The sequence below is a fragment of the Fundulus heteroclitus genome, chromosome 2, assembly GCF_011125445.2.
Source record: "Fundulus heteroclitus isolate FHET01 chromosome 2, MU-UCD_Fhet_4.1, whole genome shotgun sequence".
NCBI classification, from domain to species: Eukaryota; Metazoa; Chordata; class Actinopteri; order Cyprinodontiformes; family Fundulidae; genus Fundulus; species Fundulus heteroclitus.
In genome coordinates, this window is record NC_046362.1 from 22,578,804 (window position 1) to 22,597,209 (window position 18,406).

At 40.5% G+C, this 18,406-nt stretch overlaps 1 protein-coding gene across 3 annotated transcripts in view; it reads left to right on the top strand.

The window, feature by feature from the left end:
* The first annotated feature begins 207 nt into the window (after positions 1-207).
* itpr2 (inositol 1,4,5-trisphosphate receptor, type 2) overlaps positions 208-18,406 on the top strand; it is a 96,217-nt gene continuing 78,018 nt past the window's right edge. Inside the window, exons 1-9 of one of the 3 annotated variants that reach the window (XM_021323347.2) lie at positions 208-656; positions 9,046-9,116; positions 9,304-9,422; positions 9,843-9,929; positions 12,534-12,692; positions 13,392-13,490; positions 13,576-13,659; positions 13,768-13,914; positions 17,101-17,196. In XM_021323347.2, coding sequence (XP_021179022.2) covers positions 565-656; positions 9,046-9,116; positions 9,304-9,422; positions 9,843-9,929; positions 12,534-12,692; positions 13,392-13,490; positions 13,576-13,659; positions 13,768-13,914; positions 17,101-17,196 — 954 coding nt within the window. In that variant the 5' untranslated portion in view covers positions 208-564. Of the gene's footprint in view, positions 657-9,045; positions 9,117-9,303; positions 9,423-9,842; positions 9,930-12,533; positions 12,693-12,865; positions 12,882-13,391; positions 13,491-13,575; positions 13,660-13,767; positions 13,915-17,100; positions 17,197-18,406 lie in introns of those variants that run through there. The other 2 variants (XM_012876033.3, XM_036151131.1) reach the window with 2 other exon arrangements.

Genomic DNA, 18,406 nt, shown 5'->3' on the forward strand with positions numbered 1-18,406 from the left:
CTACATTTTTACTCAAGAATCTTGCAGTAGCCCTACTCGCATTTTGTGTTCTCTAAAATGAAAAGCTGTTGCATCTGTGGGCCTGCCGTACAACTGCACATTCATCCGGCTTCCTGCTCTGACTGAAAGCCAAACGAAAAGGAGGTGAAAGCGAAGGGAATGGGCCCCACCACCGCCACAGCTCTGACAGCAGCAGTCTCCTCCCACCCTGAAGTAGATGTGAAGAAGAGCGTCCTGCTGCGTTGTGAAATATACAGGAAGAAGTGGAGCAAGTCTTCTTTTTTTTTTGTTTGTTTGTTACATTTACGCAAGAACCGCAAACCTTTTCACTCTGCGGACGTTAATTATTTATTAATTTTTTTTTGTGGGGAGGGGGACACTTTTCGCACTTTCTAAATCTTCGCAGAGGAAACAACTGGAGTTATGATGTTGAAAGTGGATGAAGGGGAGCGCTGTTAAACTGACGGCGGTGTAGCGTTGCGCGTTTCCTCCGCCGAGGAGCGCGGAGGAGTGCCGTCCGTCCGCTCGGGTCATACATGGAAGAGCAGTAACAGAGCAGCCAGCATGTCGGAGCAAAGGTCCAGCTTTCTTCACATCGGAGACATTGTGTCTCTTTACGCGGAAGGCTCAGTGAATGGCTTCATCAGCACTCTGGGGTAAGCATGCCTCCCTCACACACCCGTCTCTCCCCCCCGTCTCTCTGCCTCTGACGCGGTCTTCGTCCGCGTTTTTGTCCCCCTTCTTCACCTCTGACACGAGCTGCCTATTTCCTCACCTCCCTCCGCCAAAAGTTTCGTGCGCGACTTGCGGCGGCGGCTCGGGCCTGGCAACGCGCAGACTGCTGAATACTTCACGCAAAAATGCAGGAGGATTGCAAAACGGCAGGATCCCCAGGTGCACCGCATACGCGTGGAGGGGAGTGGGGGGAGTGGGCCAGAGAGCTGCTGGGAAACACAGGTTGTCCGCCTGGCCTTCTCCGAAGGGAGGCAGCAGCGTGAACCACTTGTTTTCGTCGATGACAGAAGAGTCGACTACCTTGATGACCTGTCTTTACGGATCTCCATGCAGTCACGTCTCACACATACTGGAGATTCAACTCAACTCCATTTTATTTATGTAGCTCCAGTTCACAACGCGTGTCATCTCAAGGCACTTTACAAAGTCAAATTCAATCAAGTCCCAACTCCTGAAAGAGAGTAGAGCTACAGGGGACAGTCGTCTGCGTTGTCTGTTTGCAGCAATCCCTCATACTGAGCATGCATGAGGCGACAGTGGAGAGGAAAACCCCTCTTTAACAGGAAGAAACCTCCAACAGAACTAGACTCAATCTGAATGGTCATCTGTCACAACTGACTGGGGGTTAGAGACAGAGCAGGGGCACTAAAAAAAGCACAGGAGCACACATTGATCCAGGAATGTTTTCTATGTTAGAAGGTATTGGCAGATGATCATGGTGTAATTTAGGCATGATTTGGACAACTTTCAGGGCTGTAATGCTGAAATTCGCTGGATAAAACCTTGCCGGTTGGAGTTGCTAATTTACCCCTGTGATGGCGTCATAGCTAACGGCACACCAGGCCAGATGTACTGCTATGAAAAAAAGACAGAGAACATAAGGTTGAAAAAAGACCCAAACAAACCAATAATGCATAATTGGAGAACAGTAGGAAAACTACTGTTCTCCAGCAGCCTATACCTATTTACCTGACTCCGCCAGATAGATTTGCTCCGCATATCCATCTGGAAACCTTCCGTTGAAGTAATTTTGGGAAGGGGCGAAAATACTGGTTAGCTGATTGGCCTATGTTGGTGATAGACGGGCCAAATAAACCAATCAGATTCGTTGTCGCTCGTAACAGAGCGACGACGAAAACACAACCACAAGCCAAGCTACTCTTGCTGCTGCAGGTAAAGGCTCGTTAGCTCAGCAAAGAAATATTCTGTAATTCCGATAAAACTTGCTCGATAGCCACGCTAATGCTAGTTTCATCGGCTGAAGCCGCCATGTTCTTTAGACTGAACTGTCGCACTTCCCGTTGCGTCACACCTCAACCCGCCTCAAAGCCAACGCTGATTGGACGTTCGTTTGGTGAACAGCTCCAAATTTTCTTCAACGGAGGGTAGCCAGACTGATCTGCGAGTGAAACCTTGAAAGCTCGCGAGATCAGGATGGTCTCACGAGGCTATAAACCTATAGCAGCATAACTAGAGATAGCTCAGGATAACTTCGGCCACTCTAATAAGCTTTGGCTAAAAGGAAAGTTTTAAGATTAGTCTTAAAAGTAGACAGGGTGTCTGCCTCACAAACTAAAACTGGGAGTTGCTTCCACAGGAGAGGAGCCTGATAGCTAAAGGATCTGCCTCCCATTCTACTTTCAGAGACTCTGGGAACCACCAGCAGACCTGCAGTCTGAGAGCGAAGTGCTCTGTTAGGAACTTATGGAGCACTCAAGTCTGTGATGTATGATGGAGCTTGATTATTGAGGGCTCTATATGCGAGAAGGAGAATTTTAAATTCTAAACTTGATTTAACAGAATGCCAATGCAGGCAAGCTAAAGCAGGAGAAACACTTATGCCTCACTTTAGTTTAATAGCAAACTGATAGCAACAGAAGGCTAGCAACAGATGCTGGACAAATAATGTAGTTTCTTAATTTTCTGTGGGAGTCAACAACCTCTAACAAGTCCCATTTTTTGCCACAGACTTTTTTTTTTGTCTGTTTTTTGTAAAAGACTAATGATTATCTACAGTTTCGCCCACCTGACAAGTTGAAATCAATTAAATTAAAGTCGACATTTGGTTAGTTCCTCTTTTTTTAATATTTAAAGTATAACTGGTAACTTATTGAACATCTTAGGTTTTAGAAACTGACATTATTTGTCTAAATGTTCCTTTGGTTTGTCAGACCTCCCTATGAGCCGAATGGCTTAGTGTAAGGTAAAAAAAAAAAAAAAAGCTGCAGTGGTTTTGGGTGAATTCGGATTCCCTCCACCCATGTCCCCTGTTGGTAAATCTTTCTTTTTGAGTTTCTTTCTAAGAATCTACCAAGCCGTAATATAACCCCTGAGCCCGTTTTTTTTTTCCATGTTTTTGCTCATATGACAAACGGATAAGCTGAGCGTGGTCACAGGAAAACCTATTGCTGAAAAGCTCCCTCATTTGCAAAAGGCCTGTGATAATGCAAATTTAAGCCAGTGCAGCGTTCACTGGTACTGTAAAACTCCACAGCTGTGATTTTTCACGTCTTGTTGTTGTGGTAAGGGGGAGAAGGTTGGGGATTTCTCATCAGAATTCCAGTAATTCTGCAGAGTTTGGCAGTAGTCCTGGGTACTTCATTAAGAATGGAAGTGTGTCATGCATGGAGCCTGCAGGAACCTGACTGAACTGCAGCCCTCAAGAACATAACACAACCTTCATCTGCACAAGGCTACCCATGCCCTTGTTTGCTCAGGATCCCATTAAACCTCTGGGCTCCTCACACGTATGTACAACTTTCATGACAAAACCATTAAAAAAAAAATTGGACTAAACCTTGAGTCCGTAAGTGCTCTAACATGCACAGCTCTTCCATTTAGTTTTACTAGTCATTGGAAGTAAAAGTGAAATAGTCCTAAAACTGTTTGATGTGTAGTTAGCTGAGTGTGACTTGATTACATTGCTGGCTTTATCAGCATGTTCAAACATGATGTGCCAGTTACTGAAAACTGTCTCACGTTTCTCCCAGTTCAGTCGTTTCTCAGTCGCTTCTGCAGAAAAACACCTTGGGTGAGAAACATCCTCAAACCTGCTCAGTTGGTGGATCCTGCTGGATGTTCTTTTCTCTTCTTCTTTTTGCTGTGTCAGTTTTTCTGAAATTAGCTATTATTAGCTTGTGTGTATCCAGCCTGGCACACTTATCAGTAGTTCATGTTTAACTTGATTACAGAGTGTTGCAGCCTGTCGAACCCCTTTCTGCAGACTTGCAGTCGCTTGTTTATGAACTCATTAGTCTTTTCCTGAACCCTTTCCTTTTTAGCCACTTAGCACTTGATAATGCGTCCCCTTAGTCCCTATTGTCTCTCATATAGATGTAATGTTGATACGTAGTGGAAGGAAATACATTAAAGTCTGAGGACTGACGCTGATCGAGTACTCTGGCACAGAAACGGAAATGGCTGAGCTCATTTAGAGAGGGCTGTCCACTTTGAATTAGAGGAATTGTGGACTGCATTGTGTTTCTCCTCTGTAGGCTGAATGCTGTGAATGAATTGTTGTGCTTGTTCAACTCAAGCTGCTTTGCAAAGACATGGAGATGAAGTCCGAGGATATGGAGACTTTTGTGTGGAAAATAATGTCGGAAATAAGTATTTTTAGAACATTTATATTTGGGCATGTTGTTGAAATTAGAATTATTTCCCTCCTGTTTTTTGCAGCTCCTCCATACTAAAATATATATCGTATTTTTTTTGGACTATAAATCGCTCCAGAATATTATAAATAGTCGCATCATAAATAGTCGAACTGGACTAGACGCATTTATTTAGACATTCATTTCACACAATCTAAGACTAAAAACTGACATTTTATCTGATAACCCAATTTATTAAATTACACAGCTGCATCCACAACCGGCTGAATAACATGGAACATAGCTGTGAGGATGAATGGGCTAAATTAGCAACTCAACCAGCAAGGTTTTATTCAGCGCATTTCAGCGCAACGGCCCTGAAAGTTGTCAAAATGATGCCTAAATTAGACGGTGAGCGTAACGGTGCTACGTGCTAAGCTAACAGTACGACATGGCAGTAAGACAACATAAAGCTCACGTACATCAGTGTAGTTGTAACCCGCCTGGACAACAGACCTGTAAGCTAGCGCTAGCTGTTATTAGCTTCATAAAAAGCTCAATAACAGGGTTCTGTCGCTGTCTGGCCTCTTTCGAGCTGCACCACGCAACGCTCCCCTGCGTGAATCCATACTGAAACACAGAAACAACACATAAACATGTGTTACTTAACTCATTTTTAAGTGGTACAGGAGAAGGGTAGTTTTCACAGGCCTAGTGAGCTCTCTTGCGGCTTGAGACGGTAATGTTTACTCCTTGGTTCATACCGGTCAATATGAATTACCGTTAAAATTTGCTATATAAGTCGCACATAAATATAAGCCGCAGGATGGGTCAAACTATGAAAAAAAAAAGTGTGACTTATAGTCCGGAAAATACGGTAGGTCTTCTGAAAAGCTGTCAAAACATTTGGGATGTTCAACTTTTATGTTTATCTATATTATTCCTTAAAGAAACATGCGGTGCCTCTACCCTGTGTATGGCCTTGTAACGTTTATCCATGATGTCTGTGTCAGTGGATGCTTATCAGAACAGGAGGATCCTATAAATTCAACTTGGTGTATCTCGTGATAAACGGTAAAAGATAACAGAAAATGTGGGCAAAAACAGTTATAAAGGATCTGAAACAATAATCAGTGTAAACATATGAGGACCAGACTACAATGTGAAGGACTTGTTTTAAGTTAGCGGTTGAAAGAAATGCTGGTTAGCGAGCACGACCCATGTACGGAGGCCTTAGTCCTCGACCTAGCCGACCCAGGTTTGACTCCGTCCTGTGGTCCTTTGCCGCATGTCTCTCCCCCTCTCTTCTATCCCCTTTCCTGTCAGCCCACTGTAATAAAAAAACGAGCCATTAGTGCCGTTAAAAACCTAAAAAAAAAGTCTTACTTAATTACTAAAGTAGGGGAGACTTGGGACGGTTGCAACACTTTTTTTCTTGTCTTTCAACTTCTCCGAGCTGATTGGGGCTAGACCAACCATTCATTTCTATATTAAACTTACATGCTTTGGCTAATTGCCCATGCAATTTAAATATGATAATATGGGACAGAACTTTTACAATATTCATTAAAAACAAAACAAAAAAGTCCACCGTTGAAACCGACCCCGGCCCTGGGACAGTTGCAACAAGTCATAAATCCATAAAATTTCACAAATCAGCTTTTGGTTTTTGTCTCAATGAGCATATCACTATGATAATTTGTATTGTTTATGAAACCCGACTAAACTTGTGAGAGCAGTGATGAGACAATGCCTTGGCTGCAGCAGAGATTATGCCAGGTGTGAAGCATGGTTGTTAAATATAAGAACAACTTTGGAATTCAAGGAGCTCTTTGTGTGAAATGCTTAAAAAAACAAATAAATAAAGCAACCCAGAAAATCAGCTTCTTTGATGAAATGTGATTTAGAGTCCACTCGTGGGGAGAACAAACATTGGTTAGCTGGTGCATAAAGTGCATTGCTGCGACGGTTGCAACAAATGTTGCAAAGATGGAGGCCATTTTAAATGCTGAAGCGGCGGCAGTAGAGCCGGTCGAGAAGAGGGGCAGCTGTTAAGTACGTTGCACGATGGACCCGTGCGGTAGTCTGACTGTACACAACATTAATGACAAAATGACAAACCGCGCACCAGAGTGCTCGAGATGGCATATTTTCCAGCCGATACTGGGAACATGGTCAGACAAGGTTTAAGTGGGACACTTTTTACATGGGACATATTTTATTGTTTTATTTTTTATCTATATGCACTGTTACAGAAATTTGTGCAGTTGGGAGGTTCATCTATTGAGATAAATTAGCTGTGAAACCTGCCGTCAAGGGTGGGTGTTAGTTTTATCGTTATCAAGGTGAACTGCTCAATATTATTGTGATATTGATTTTAAGCCACATCGCCCAGCCTTAGCTGATATGACATCATCTCCTGAGTTATTTAGCTAATAATTACTTGACTACTTGAGATCCCACATTGACTGTATAGAGCATTGAAACTTTAGCCTGAAAGTATCAGCCAAAGGAAAAAAAAAAGACAAATTTTAAAAGGTAACTTAGTCAGTCCTTAGCGAGAAGCACAAGAAACATATAAAATGGAGACACATCATGAATGACTTGCACTTTAGATCTGGGTGTTTCACAAAATGCATTTTCTTTACATTTTAACCCTTGTAAAAAGCGTTTGTAGATAGATGCTAACATGTGCCGAAAGTTAAATGTTAAACTAGATTAAAGTGCTTTAAATTCACAATGGGAACACTTCTTTCAGGCATGTTTTCAAAATACTAAAACCGACTGAATGACTTACAATGATAGTGAGCCAGCTTTAAGGATGAATAAAAGAACATAATGCAAGTTTAGCAAGAAAAAAAACTGCTTGTATCGTCTGCAAGTTTAAATTTCTCTGCTGCAGTGTATCCATCTTCTACGGAGCCCTAGAGGGTCATTGCAAAATGTTTTGCATTTTGAGAGAATGTGCGCTCGTTTTACTACATTGTGCGCTCGTTTTACTAAATCGTGTGCACAATTTACTATATTGTGCTCTCGTTTTACTATAGTGTGAGCTTATTTTACTAAATTGAGCTCTCATTTTAAGTATAGTAAAAGGAGGGCACAATTTATTAAACGAGTGCACTATTTAGTGAACATGGTTATAGAACGTTGTGTGCACGATCTACTTAAACGTGGCCACAATATGTAAAACGTGCACTCAATATTGTCTTGACACATGTAAACATGAGCACGTTATAGTATATTCGAGATCTCGATCTACCAAAACGCACCCAAGAATAATTAAAACGTGTGCTCGAATAAGTTTTATTAATTCGAGGGCTCAATTAAATGAAACGTGCTCACAAATGATCACGACCTGAAAAAAAATATCACTTAAAGTGAGCTCTCCCGGGCTCCGTAATCTTCCTTCTTGATAATTTTTTTTTTTTTTAAAAAGGGCAAAAAACAAATATTTTTTAAACTGTTCTCTAGCTGCGTTTTAACTTGGAGTTTTGAGTTCTTTAACACTTTAAGACAAAACCAAAAAATAAAACACACCTGGAAGAGAGTTTTGGTGGAAGAGTGTGGTCCAGTTTTTTTATTTTTTTTATTTTATATAATCAGCATTTTCCTTAGAAATATTAAACAGAATTCCCTGCAGGAGCCCATGTAGAACTTTGTGAAAGCCTTCAGCTTTAGCTCTCAGTTGCCTAAGAACGAGTAAAAGGAGTGAATAGGAGGGAGTAGTGGCTAGCCACCACCGCTGACCGGCCATCAGGACAGCGTTATGGTCAAGGGTCGAAACCGTCGATGATGGTTGGTAACCAACCATCTGATGACACGCCTCCTGGCTGATGGCTCCAGTCATGGGAGATGACCAAAGGAGAGGCATCATTTTGATGTAAATACTTACACTGCAGAGCGTTGCAGTTTTAACATTAAAATCATGAAAGCAGTACTCCGTATGTACAAGCGCAATTTGCTTTGCTCTTCGTCTGATAAAGGCACACCTTAGAGCAGTAAAATGGTCATTATTAAACAAATAAGAGGCCATCGCATGAGGAAACGAGGGAAAGAGCTACTGGATCACATGTTTGGAGGGCTCTTTTTTTTTTTTTTAGCCAACTTCCTAGATGGTCTTTTTTTTTTTTTTTAACCTGGTGGCATTTTTAAATCAGTTTAAATCTGCTGCCGTCGAGGTTCAGCGACTGCTCAGTCACCTGTGACTCTTTAAGCTTATATTACATACAGCATGCCGACATCTGACTTTTGTCATGCACTGGTTTATTGTTTTGTTTGGCTCCTGCCTACAGTATTTCAAAGTCGAAAGCCCTTCTCCTTTCAATCATGGGTCCTAAAACAAACGTGCTGTGAGAGCGTACAGTTTGCCGACTCAGGCTACAGAGCACACATCAAAGATAAAACGCTTTGAGCTCCACCCCAGAGATGTTCGAAATCACTTCAGGTATTGGGAAAGCGGCGAACAGAGCCATTCAGGCTCTTGTGCGGTTCCTGCGTTGCTTTTCAGCCTGCAGGTGGCCGGTTTAGACGCCGGTGAACGTCCTATTCAAACGAGCAGTGTTCAGGTAGCTACTACAGGCATTTGCATTTAACTGTGACGCCTCGCTGCAGTTTGTAGAGTGCAAATTTTGTGAACAGTCTACTGCTGGCAAGCGGGACGACGTAGAAGTGGTCACGTTTAGGAATAATCGTTGTGTTTTGCTGTAATCCGCAGGCTTGTCGATGACAGGTGCGTGGTGCAGCCCGAGGCTGGAAACCTCAGAAATCCACCTAAGAAATTCAGAGGTAAGTTTATCCACTGCACGCAGGTGAAGCTTCATGTTATGTCAGTATAAGATGCAAGCATGTAAAGGATCTTTTCAGGCAACTGTTGTGCCAGCATGCAGTTTGACCGCATTACTATCTTCGTGTGGAACTTAACTCGAATCTAACCAAGCAAGTGTGACGACTGAATTCATCTCCTCCTCTGCAGATTGCCTCTTTAAGGTGTGTCCCATGAACAGATACTCGGCCCAGAAGCAGTTCTGGAAGGCAAAACAAGGAAAACAAGGGAACAGCAACCCTCAAGGGGAGCTTTTTAAAAAGTTAAAGGTATGAACTTCTTTTGTTTTAAGACACAAGGCCCTTTACAGATCGTACTTTCAAGGCACGCGCTGCTACCACGGTAATGTTAGTAAGGGCAGAGGGGAGTAGAGTTGCTGTTACTTCAAAATATTTCTAAAATAGGAGTAAAATGTAGTCATCAAAAAAACTGACCCAAATAAGAGTAACGTGTTTGGTGGGAGTAACTCTGTCCTGATTTGCATAAATACAGTACACTTTACATTTTAAAGCATTCCTCTTAGTACAGGTGAACCATACCAAGCATGAACTCATCAGTTCATAGACATGGCAAAACCTAGACGTTTCACAAAATGCGGCTCCTCTCTACACGTTTAGAAATGCGGCGGAATATGAGAAATTGGGGCAGCGGCCTTCTGTAGCTTTAAACGTTTGATTTTTATCTTTCAGCATGCTGCAGAACTGGAGCAGAAGCAGAACGAGACGGAGAGCAAGAAGGTGCTCGGAGTCGTCGTCGAGTACAGTAGTGTCATCCAGGTAGAGCCCATCTCTTCAGCCAACACCTGTGGTTTCTAATTTTCTGCTTCACATAGCAAGAAGTCCTCGGCAAATAAAAGATGACAAACAAAGCTGACATTCAGCCGCTGAAACCTCAGACACGTTGTGAATACAAGTGCCATTGTTTTCTTTGACCGATGGTTAAACTCTTTAACTGTTGAAGTGTAAATCCCCAAAAGGTTCAGGAAATATTCAAACAGATTTTTTAAATATTTAAAAACCATTTTTCCATTAATCAAAATACTACAGTGAAACGTCACTGTCAGCGGACACACTCTCCGTTGTCCAAAATAAGGAACAAACCCTATTTTCTGTTCGGTTCCGGTCCATCTGACTCCAGCCGGGTCATGCTCCACAATCGGAATCGTAGCAAACAGGAAAAAGATCGTCAACAACCTCCGGTTTGTCAAATTTAATAGAGATCGTTAACCACAAAATATATTTTTTAAAATATTCACAATAAAATTAACAATTTTATTTAAATATCATATCCAAACCACACTTTTTGTACCATATAAGGAAGCAGATTTGCCATTTCATGAGAAAGATGATAATCCTAGCCAAACAGATTTGCATTCTGCTTGTAATGACGATGATCGCACGTGTTCTCCTCGGGCTCCAATAAACTTTGGAGCGGAGCTAGACAGAGTAACCACGGCTGTAGTAGGTTTTGCTTTTCACGGACTTTATATCAGTCAGGCTTCAGGCAGGTATAGATGCAAAAAGAATCTGCAATGTAGTTTATGAAATCTACAGAAAAAAAAAACTTTAATTTTTGCACTGGAAAAATATCCATATATTAATGTTTCTGTGATAAATTATGTTAAACTGTATTAATAGGCTATATAAAAGTAAATTAGTCCTACATTGTTAAGAATCACTGTGAAGAATGAAATTTTTCCTTCTCGATAATTAATTTCTTATTTAACGTTCAAGAATTAAGAGGTTTTTGCGTCATTCCCAGGATTAGGATTAATTTAGGATCAACAAGAGATACCATAGACTTCTATTATTATTGGAAAATTGCACATTTACGTGTCCTGTGTGGCAGTGTAGCATTAAGAACTGCTGTCTTAATGCCAAAGAAAGTCCAATAGATTTACTTTCACAAGTCGAGCGTTTCTGCTTTTGCCATAGTGATCCACTTGATATATGTGCAAAAACCTTTATTAGATTATTTCAAGTTCAATGGACTCATAAAAGAAAAGGTAAAAAGCGAAAAAGAAGAAAAAAGATGAGACAAAATGTTGAAGGGAAGAAAAGGTGACACAAATAGAGCAGAGGAAAAAGAGTACAAGATAACATCCTTGGAGTCTGCTTCTATACCTGCAGAGAGATATAAAAAGAACAGCAAAACCAACCAATAAAGTGTCACAGATACAAACAACCAATGCCTTGATACCATAACTAAAAGATGCATAGTATTATTTAATACAAGATGTAAACAATGACAGCCATAGCAAAATAATTTTGCATGAAAACTGCTAGGCGTGAGTAAGGCAAGGCAAGTTTATTTGTATAGCACATTTCAGTAACAAGACAATGTACATGATCCGAACATAAAAGAAAACATTGCAGTTGAATAGTAGTATTAAGCAGGGGTGCTGCCAGGATTTTTGGGCCCTACGACAAAAAAACAACAAAAAAATCCTCTCAAAAGCTTATTTATATAGGCTATATATAATTTTCATTTAAGGGGCCACTGTCAGTCAGAATTGTTTTTAAATGAAATAGGCTAGCTGTTTGTCATGTTGAATAAATATATATAAGATCATTGACATTTTCTACTCTAATGGATCTAGTTAAAAAAAAGTGACAAAATTAATTTTCACTTGACTGTATATTGATACATAGTCCACACTTTATACAAAGTCTGCTTGTCATTGGCTGGCTAGGCACTCTTAACGTCTCCTCTCCATAAAGCACAGGCTCTGGAGTGGGCGGTTGAATCAGGGGAGGTTTAGTAATGCAGATCAAGTTAACCCATCAAGAAGTTAGGCCAAACTTGGTTGCAGACATGTTAGGAAAATTAGGTAACCCCCTGCGGCCCCCTACCAGTAAGGGGTCCTGCTGGTTGCCCACCCCCTAACAGTGTCCCTACGTTATTTATGTATGTTTGAAATAAAATGATTAATACGCGTCAATCAAAACGTAGCAGAATAAAACAAACAAAAACAATATATGTACTTAAATTGTCTGCAGCCTCACGTGTTTTCTGAGCAGTCCCGGAAAGACGACATTGAGTTGTCAGTTAATAGATGCATCGAGCATCAAAATGACATTAGATTTAGCTTGCATTGGACCGCATACACAACGCCGCTCAGCTGCGGTGTTGGTGTTCTGTCTTTGGGACAGAACTACCGGTTGCTCAAGTGCAAACCACGAGAATTGACAAAGACTCCTGGGTAGGTGTCAGAACCTTTTTTCAGAAAAATGGAGCCAAAGTCCGGTTGCCTCTGATTTAAGCCTGTTTGCTGTCGCCATGACCTGGATAAATTTGTTATAATTTGCTAAAGTTTACCTTAAATAGCTCTTGCAAAGCTTTCCTGGAAGTCTCTAACCCGTCTAATTGTTTTGTTTTAGCTCCTCCACATTAAGAGTAATAAGTACCTGACGGTGAACAAACGTCTGCCTGCACTGCTTGAGAAAAATGCCATGAGGGTTTCTTTGGACCCCGCTGGAAACGAGGGATCCTGGTTCTGCATCCAGCCCTTCTGGAAGCTCCGGAGCGAAGGAGACAATGTAGGTTTTTTTTCTGATTTTGTTCGTCTCAGGGAGGCTATGTAACCAAAGTAAAAAAAAACAACAAAAAAAAACAACTTGGCATTTCTTTCTGTCTTCAGTTGACCGTCGGTTCGTTGTGCTCCTCCAGTAACATTTCTGATTTTTTTTTGTCCTTCCCTTCTGGCCTTTAGCATCCTATGATTGAAGGTATTGCCCCTGCTTTTGCATGGTGTTTGTGCGTTAGGTCAGTCACAGAATACGAGTGGAAAGCATGGACTGTAACACCTATTCTCAAAAGCACGGAAACCGTCTCCCGCGTGGCACAGAGAAAAAAACCTCCGGCTCCTCCTGCTGCAGCCGCAGTGTGCCTGCGTGTGGCTGCAGAAACGACGGACCTTAGGGATGCAACTGTTATCGGGCTGAGTCAGAGAGCATGTTATCTGTAAACAGTAAAACAGTTACATACAGGTTTCCTCTTTAGTCACCTCTGGGTTAGATAGATGCATATCTTGACCATTGTGTGAGAGCGGTTTTTACGATGAGCATTTCATCCACTCGTCTGTGTGAAGCCCAGCATGTTGTGTTAGCATTCCTGCAGAAAACAACAAATGTTTGCATGGGGTGCACTCTTGCTTTCCGTTTTATTTTAGCAAAAGCTCAGTGCAGACCTGTGTCTCTCGCCTGTTTTTTTTTGACTGTCCCCAATTTGCATCGAAGGTGGTTGTTGGCGACAAGGTGGTGCTGATGCCAGTGAGCGCCGGGCAGCCCCTTCATGCCAGCAACATCGAGCTTTTAGACAATCTCGGCTGCAAAGAGGTGGGACCGCTTCATCTGCTTTAATTCAGCCAGCGCGTAGCAGCATTTTTAATGTTTCGTTTTTCACGCTTTTTCGCCTCCGCAGGTGAACGCCCTCAACTGTAACACCAGCTGGAAAGTGAACTTGTTCATGAAGTTCAGCGAGTACAAGGAAGACATTTTAAAGGGGGTGCGTTGTCTCGTTGGCCGTTTGAATTTCGCCCGCGACTTGACCAAAACGCGACGCAGCTTTATTTTTTGTGCGCAGCGATCCTAGCTTTTCCTCTCGTGCAAACAGGGCGATGTGGTGAGGCTGTTCCATGCCGAACAGGAGAAGTTTCTGACGGGTGACGAGTACAACAAGCGGCAGCACGTCTTTCTCAGGACCACCCTGCGGCAGTCGGCCACCTCGGCCACCAGCTCCAAGGCCCTCTGGGAGATCGAGGTAACGCACACGATGGCGCAGACGCTCTCTGTTTTTTAGTTCCTGGGTCATGAGAATTGTGATGTTTGCCAAAAATATCGAAATCAAATAATTTTCATTGAGAGACAAATGAGTACAGTTGCATTTCTCCAACCTTGAGGTTGGTGACTCAAAAGCATCTTTGGTGGTTTATGGGTTACTCAAACATTTTCTTAAGACAAAGTGACTAAGTCCAATCATTTATTTTTGTTCTTTTTTTTTTTTGTTCCTTTATTTAACCAGGGGGAAAAAAAACACCCTCAAAGATTAAAAAACTCCTTTTTCCTGGCCACAAGGCAGGACTCCTTTGATACATTAGAGATACATTAGATTAAATAGAATAGAATGGAATTCAACTTTATTGTCATTGCACTGTCACAAATACAAAGCAACGAAATGTGGTTTGCATCTTTCCAGAAGTGCTATACAGGATATAAATATTATTTATAAGTATATGTATAAGTAAAAAGTAGAAGTAGGTGACTGTAAAAAGTTGTGTATAAATATAAATATGGGAGCTATATGCACAGATTATACAGAATATAATAAATATGGGAGCTATATGCACAGATTATACAGAATATAATAAATATGGGAGCTATATGCACAGATTATACAGAATATAATAAATATGGGAGCTATATGCACAGATTATACAGAATATACAGGAATGTTAGAAAAAGGATTATATATGTATTAGTGGGTTTATAATACAAGATAGATAATGGCAGATAAGATTTACAGAATCTATACAGATTGTATACAAATTGTGTGTGTGTGTGTGAGGACAGTCCATATGTTATTATTGTAAATGACAGGTACATAATAAAAATATATAAAGTAAAACAATTACACATGACTGAGGCCGTCTCAAATTCACTAATTTTCAACTTAAAAGCATTTAAGGATAAAAACTCAGTCAACTTCCCGTGTCTTTGTAGAAATTTCCACGCACAGGGAGCTGCGTAAATAAAGGCTTTCTTCCGTAGCTCTCTGCGGGGAAAAGGAACAGGGAATAAAGGTTAGAAGCAAAATGTTCAGGATGAGCTGTGGCAGTCAAGATTGTGCAGATGGAGGTCGACGGATTGTGTGATTGTTATTTATGTGGGCAGTGAAGGAGAGATTGTTATCAAGGACGATGCCCAGCTCTTAAGTTGGCTGGAGGGATGGACAGCAGAGTTGATGACGGCTAAAAAAAAAACAAACATCCATTTTGGGAGAGTGTAGATTTTAGGCAAACAAGAACAGCTTGCATTACATTTTCATTGTGTTTGAGAAAACTGCGAAAGCAAAGTTTAATGTCCTGTAAATGTTTTAAGGAAGGAAGGAAGGAGGGAGGAACTGTCATGGTGGCCTTGGAGCAGTTTTATGCTCCTTGGGCCAAAATTAACAAGATAAAAGCACTCTCATCAAAAATATAGATAAAATCAAAATGAAAGCCAAAAATAAAAAATATTTTTTACTGCTGCATACAAACAAAAGTTTGTATGCAGCTATTAAAAAAAAAACGTTGCATCTGTAAAAATCTTGCACATTTTTTTTAATTGACTATGCTGTTGAGTCACCTTTGTACTTGATGTCATGCATCATTCTTTATTTCTATCTTTCACATTTATGTTTTAGAGTTTAAAAGCAATTTTTCAGCTGCATTTACCCACCGTAGTTGTATTCAGCTCAACCAGAGTCTGCCTGGCCTCATCATGTTTTGAAAAACGGTGACTAAAGACTTTAGTTGACTTTATTTTGCATTAAATATTAAACAGATAGTAAATATAGCATCCACATCATGGCATGACTTTGTCAGGGACTTTCACTGATGTGTATATAGGCATTTTTGAGTAACAATGATGCAAAAATTACTGATATTGAAATTTGTATTGAAGCTGTTAAACTTGGGTATTTGATGTTTATAAAGAACCTGAAATGCTGTTTCACTTAATTAGAGCGATGTTTTTTATTTTGATGCCTGTTACTTTTTGCATTATATATTATTATTGCTTTTTTTATTGTTCTTTCATTTCTTTTTTAGATGCAAAATACCCTCCCCATGTGTACAGCCTTCAAATAAAATGCTCTTTTACTTTAGTAGCTTTATCTCACACTCCAACCTTTTTGTTGAACATTTATTCAGTATCAAAAATAGATCAACCTTAACAAATAATTTTCAACAAATTCACCAGTGTTACACTTAGAACACATAATGAGTCTAACTGAGGTCTATTGGTAATTTATACTTTGTCTTTAAGTTGGTCAGGAATATTTTTTCCCATTTTCATAGAATATTAACATGAAATGATGCCAAGATCACTCGTTAAAACGGAAAAGACCAGAGAACATGCCACTCATGTCGGGGAAGAGTGTGCAAGTGTGATCTTACTAAATTAGGAAATAGCTCCTGTACTAATTCTGTCCAGGTCTACAGTCAGAGCAGTAATTAAAAAGTGGAACAAAACTAGAACTATGACAAACAAGACGAGAAGAGGACCCAAATTATACTATTAGTTTAGTCAAACTAACACTGACCTTTTTTTTTGTCTGAGATTATTCTACATCAACAAGGATGCATCACATGCATTTTTCACATCCAGTGGCAATTATTATGTTAATGTTGCTGCCTGTATGTTTTTTATTACTGTAGGACAGGATCTCAGTAGCTTTCAGAGAAACTGAAAATATATGTTTTGTTACTGTGCACCAGCTGAATGACCGTGCTTAGGGAAGTTTGAATTTGAGCTGTAATTGGTGTCCCTCTCATGCTTTGACTCTGGAGCTGTGGGGCTCGATGTTTCACCTTATCAGCAGGCACATATTTGAAGTTCCTGTTATTGCACCACTGTTTGTGCCAGGATGCACTAAAAGTTACCATATCAGTGGCCTAAATGCCATTATGCAGAACAATGACAAAGCCACTTTTCCGCCCCACAGTGAAATTATGTTTACCGAGGGCTTAAGCATTAAAACGGGCACGTCTGGCTTTTCTCTTTTTTATGGTTTATTGTAGTTAACATGAAACATTTTATCCAACATAGTTCATTCTCGTAAAACGTACTGTTTTTGCTGAAGGAGACGGGCACCTTCTTGCAGGAGACGTGTGCACAACCCTGAAGAGTTTATGAGAAGTCATCATTCCACACATGTAATTCTCCCCGTTTGGTGTTTTTGTGGCAGGTTGTGCACCACGACCCCTGCAGGAGTGGAGCAGGTCAGTGGAACAGTCTCTTCCGCTTCAAACACCTGGCCACTGGGAATTACCTGGCTGCGGAGGTGAGTCTGTCTGCTTAACTTTCTCCTTTTTTTTCTTTTCCCTGTGGCTTTTTATCTGATCACATCAGCTCCCTTAAACACTGCAAAAACGGATCTAAAAATAAGTAAAATGTTCTTCAAATGTGTGTTTTTTATCAATGGAATGAGTATGTTGACCCCTAAAATAGGATAATTAGATATACTGCACTTAAAATAGGAACAATTCATCTCCTTCATCTTATTTCAAGTGCAAAAATCTTATTCTATTGGCAGATCATCTTATTTACCTGCTCAAATCAAGGATAAAAACACAAATTTAAATAACAATTAACTTTTTTAGTTCCGTTTTTGCAGTGAACCAGTGTGTTTGTGCAGGCGGGATATTGAATCTATAAGAATATCGAAGAAATGCTAATTTTCTTCATGGATTGAGTTTAAAATTGTGAATCTTGTCGTATTTATTTATTTATTCTTGTCTTATTGATTTATTTCACTGGGTTATTTTTTCCAAGTTCTTATTTTTTGTTAGTTTTGATGGTTATGGCTTAAAGCTGATGAAAATAATATATATTCATATCTCACAAAATCATCACATGACAGAAATAACCTGATTTTGCATTACATTCTGAACCACAGGGTCAAAACTTCTGACTTGACAGTTATCCAGCAAACCTTTCGGCGCCCTCCAAAAATAAAAAAAAGGAAGAACAAGCCATAAAAGGGCCTTGTTAAAAAAGCTGGCTGGCCAGAGTGCTGTATTCAAGCATATTAATGAAAAGTTGAGTGAAAGGAAAAAATGTGTTTAAACACAAAGGTTCACAAGCAACAGGAATAACCTCAGTCTTGAAAGAATTGTGAAGCAAAGCCCAATCTGTATTGTCAACGCCTTGTGTCAAGCCTCTGCTGAACCAGAGATACTGTCGCCTCATCTCATCTGGGCTAAAGAGGAAAAAGGACTGGGCTGTTGCTCTGTGGTCCAGTGTTTACAAATGTATTCAGATTCTTCATATTATTTAGAAACCCAGCATACTTGCTTGATCTAAACGCTGTAAAGGCCCTATATTCCCTCACCAAGATGAAAAGGAGATGGACACCAGGCCTGAGGGTGTAGATGGGCTGAAGGCCACAATTAAAGCGACCCAGGCTTCCTTAGCACCTCAACAGACCCCACACTGCAAAAACAGAACTGAAAATAAGTAAAATTTTCTTGAAATGAGCGCATTTGTCCTTG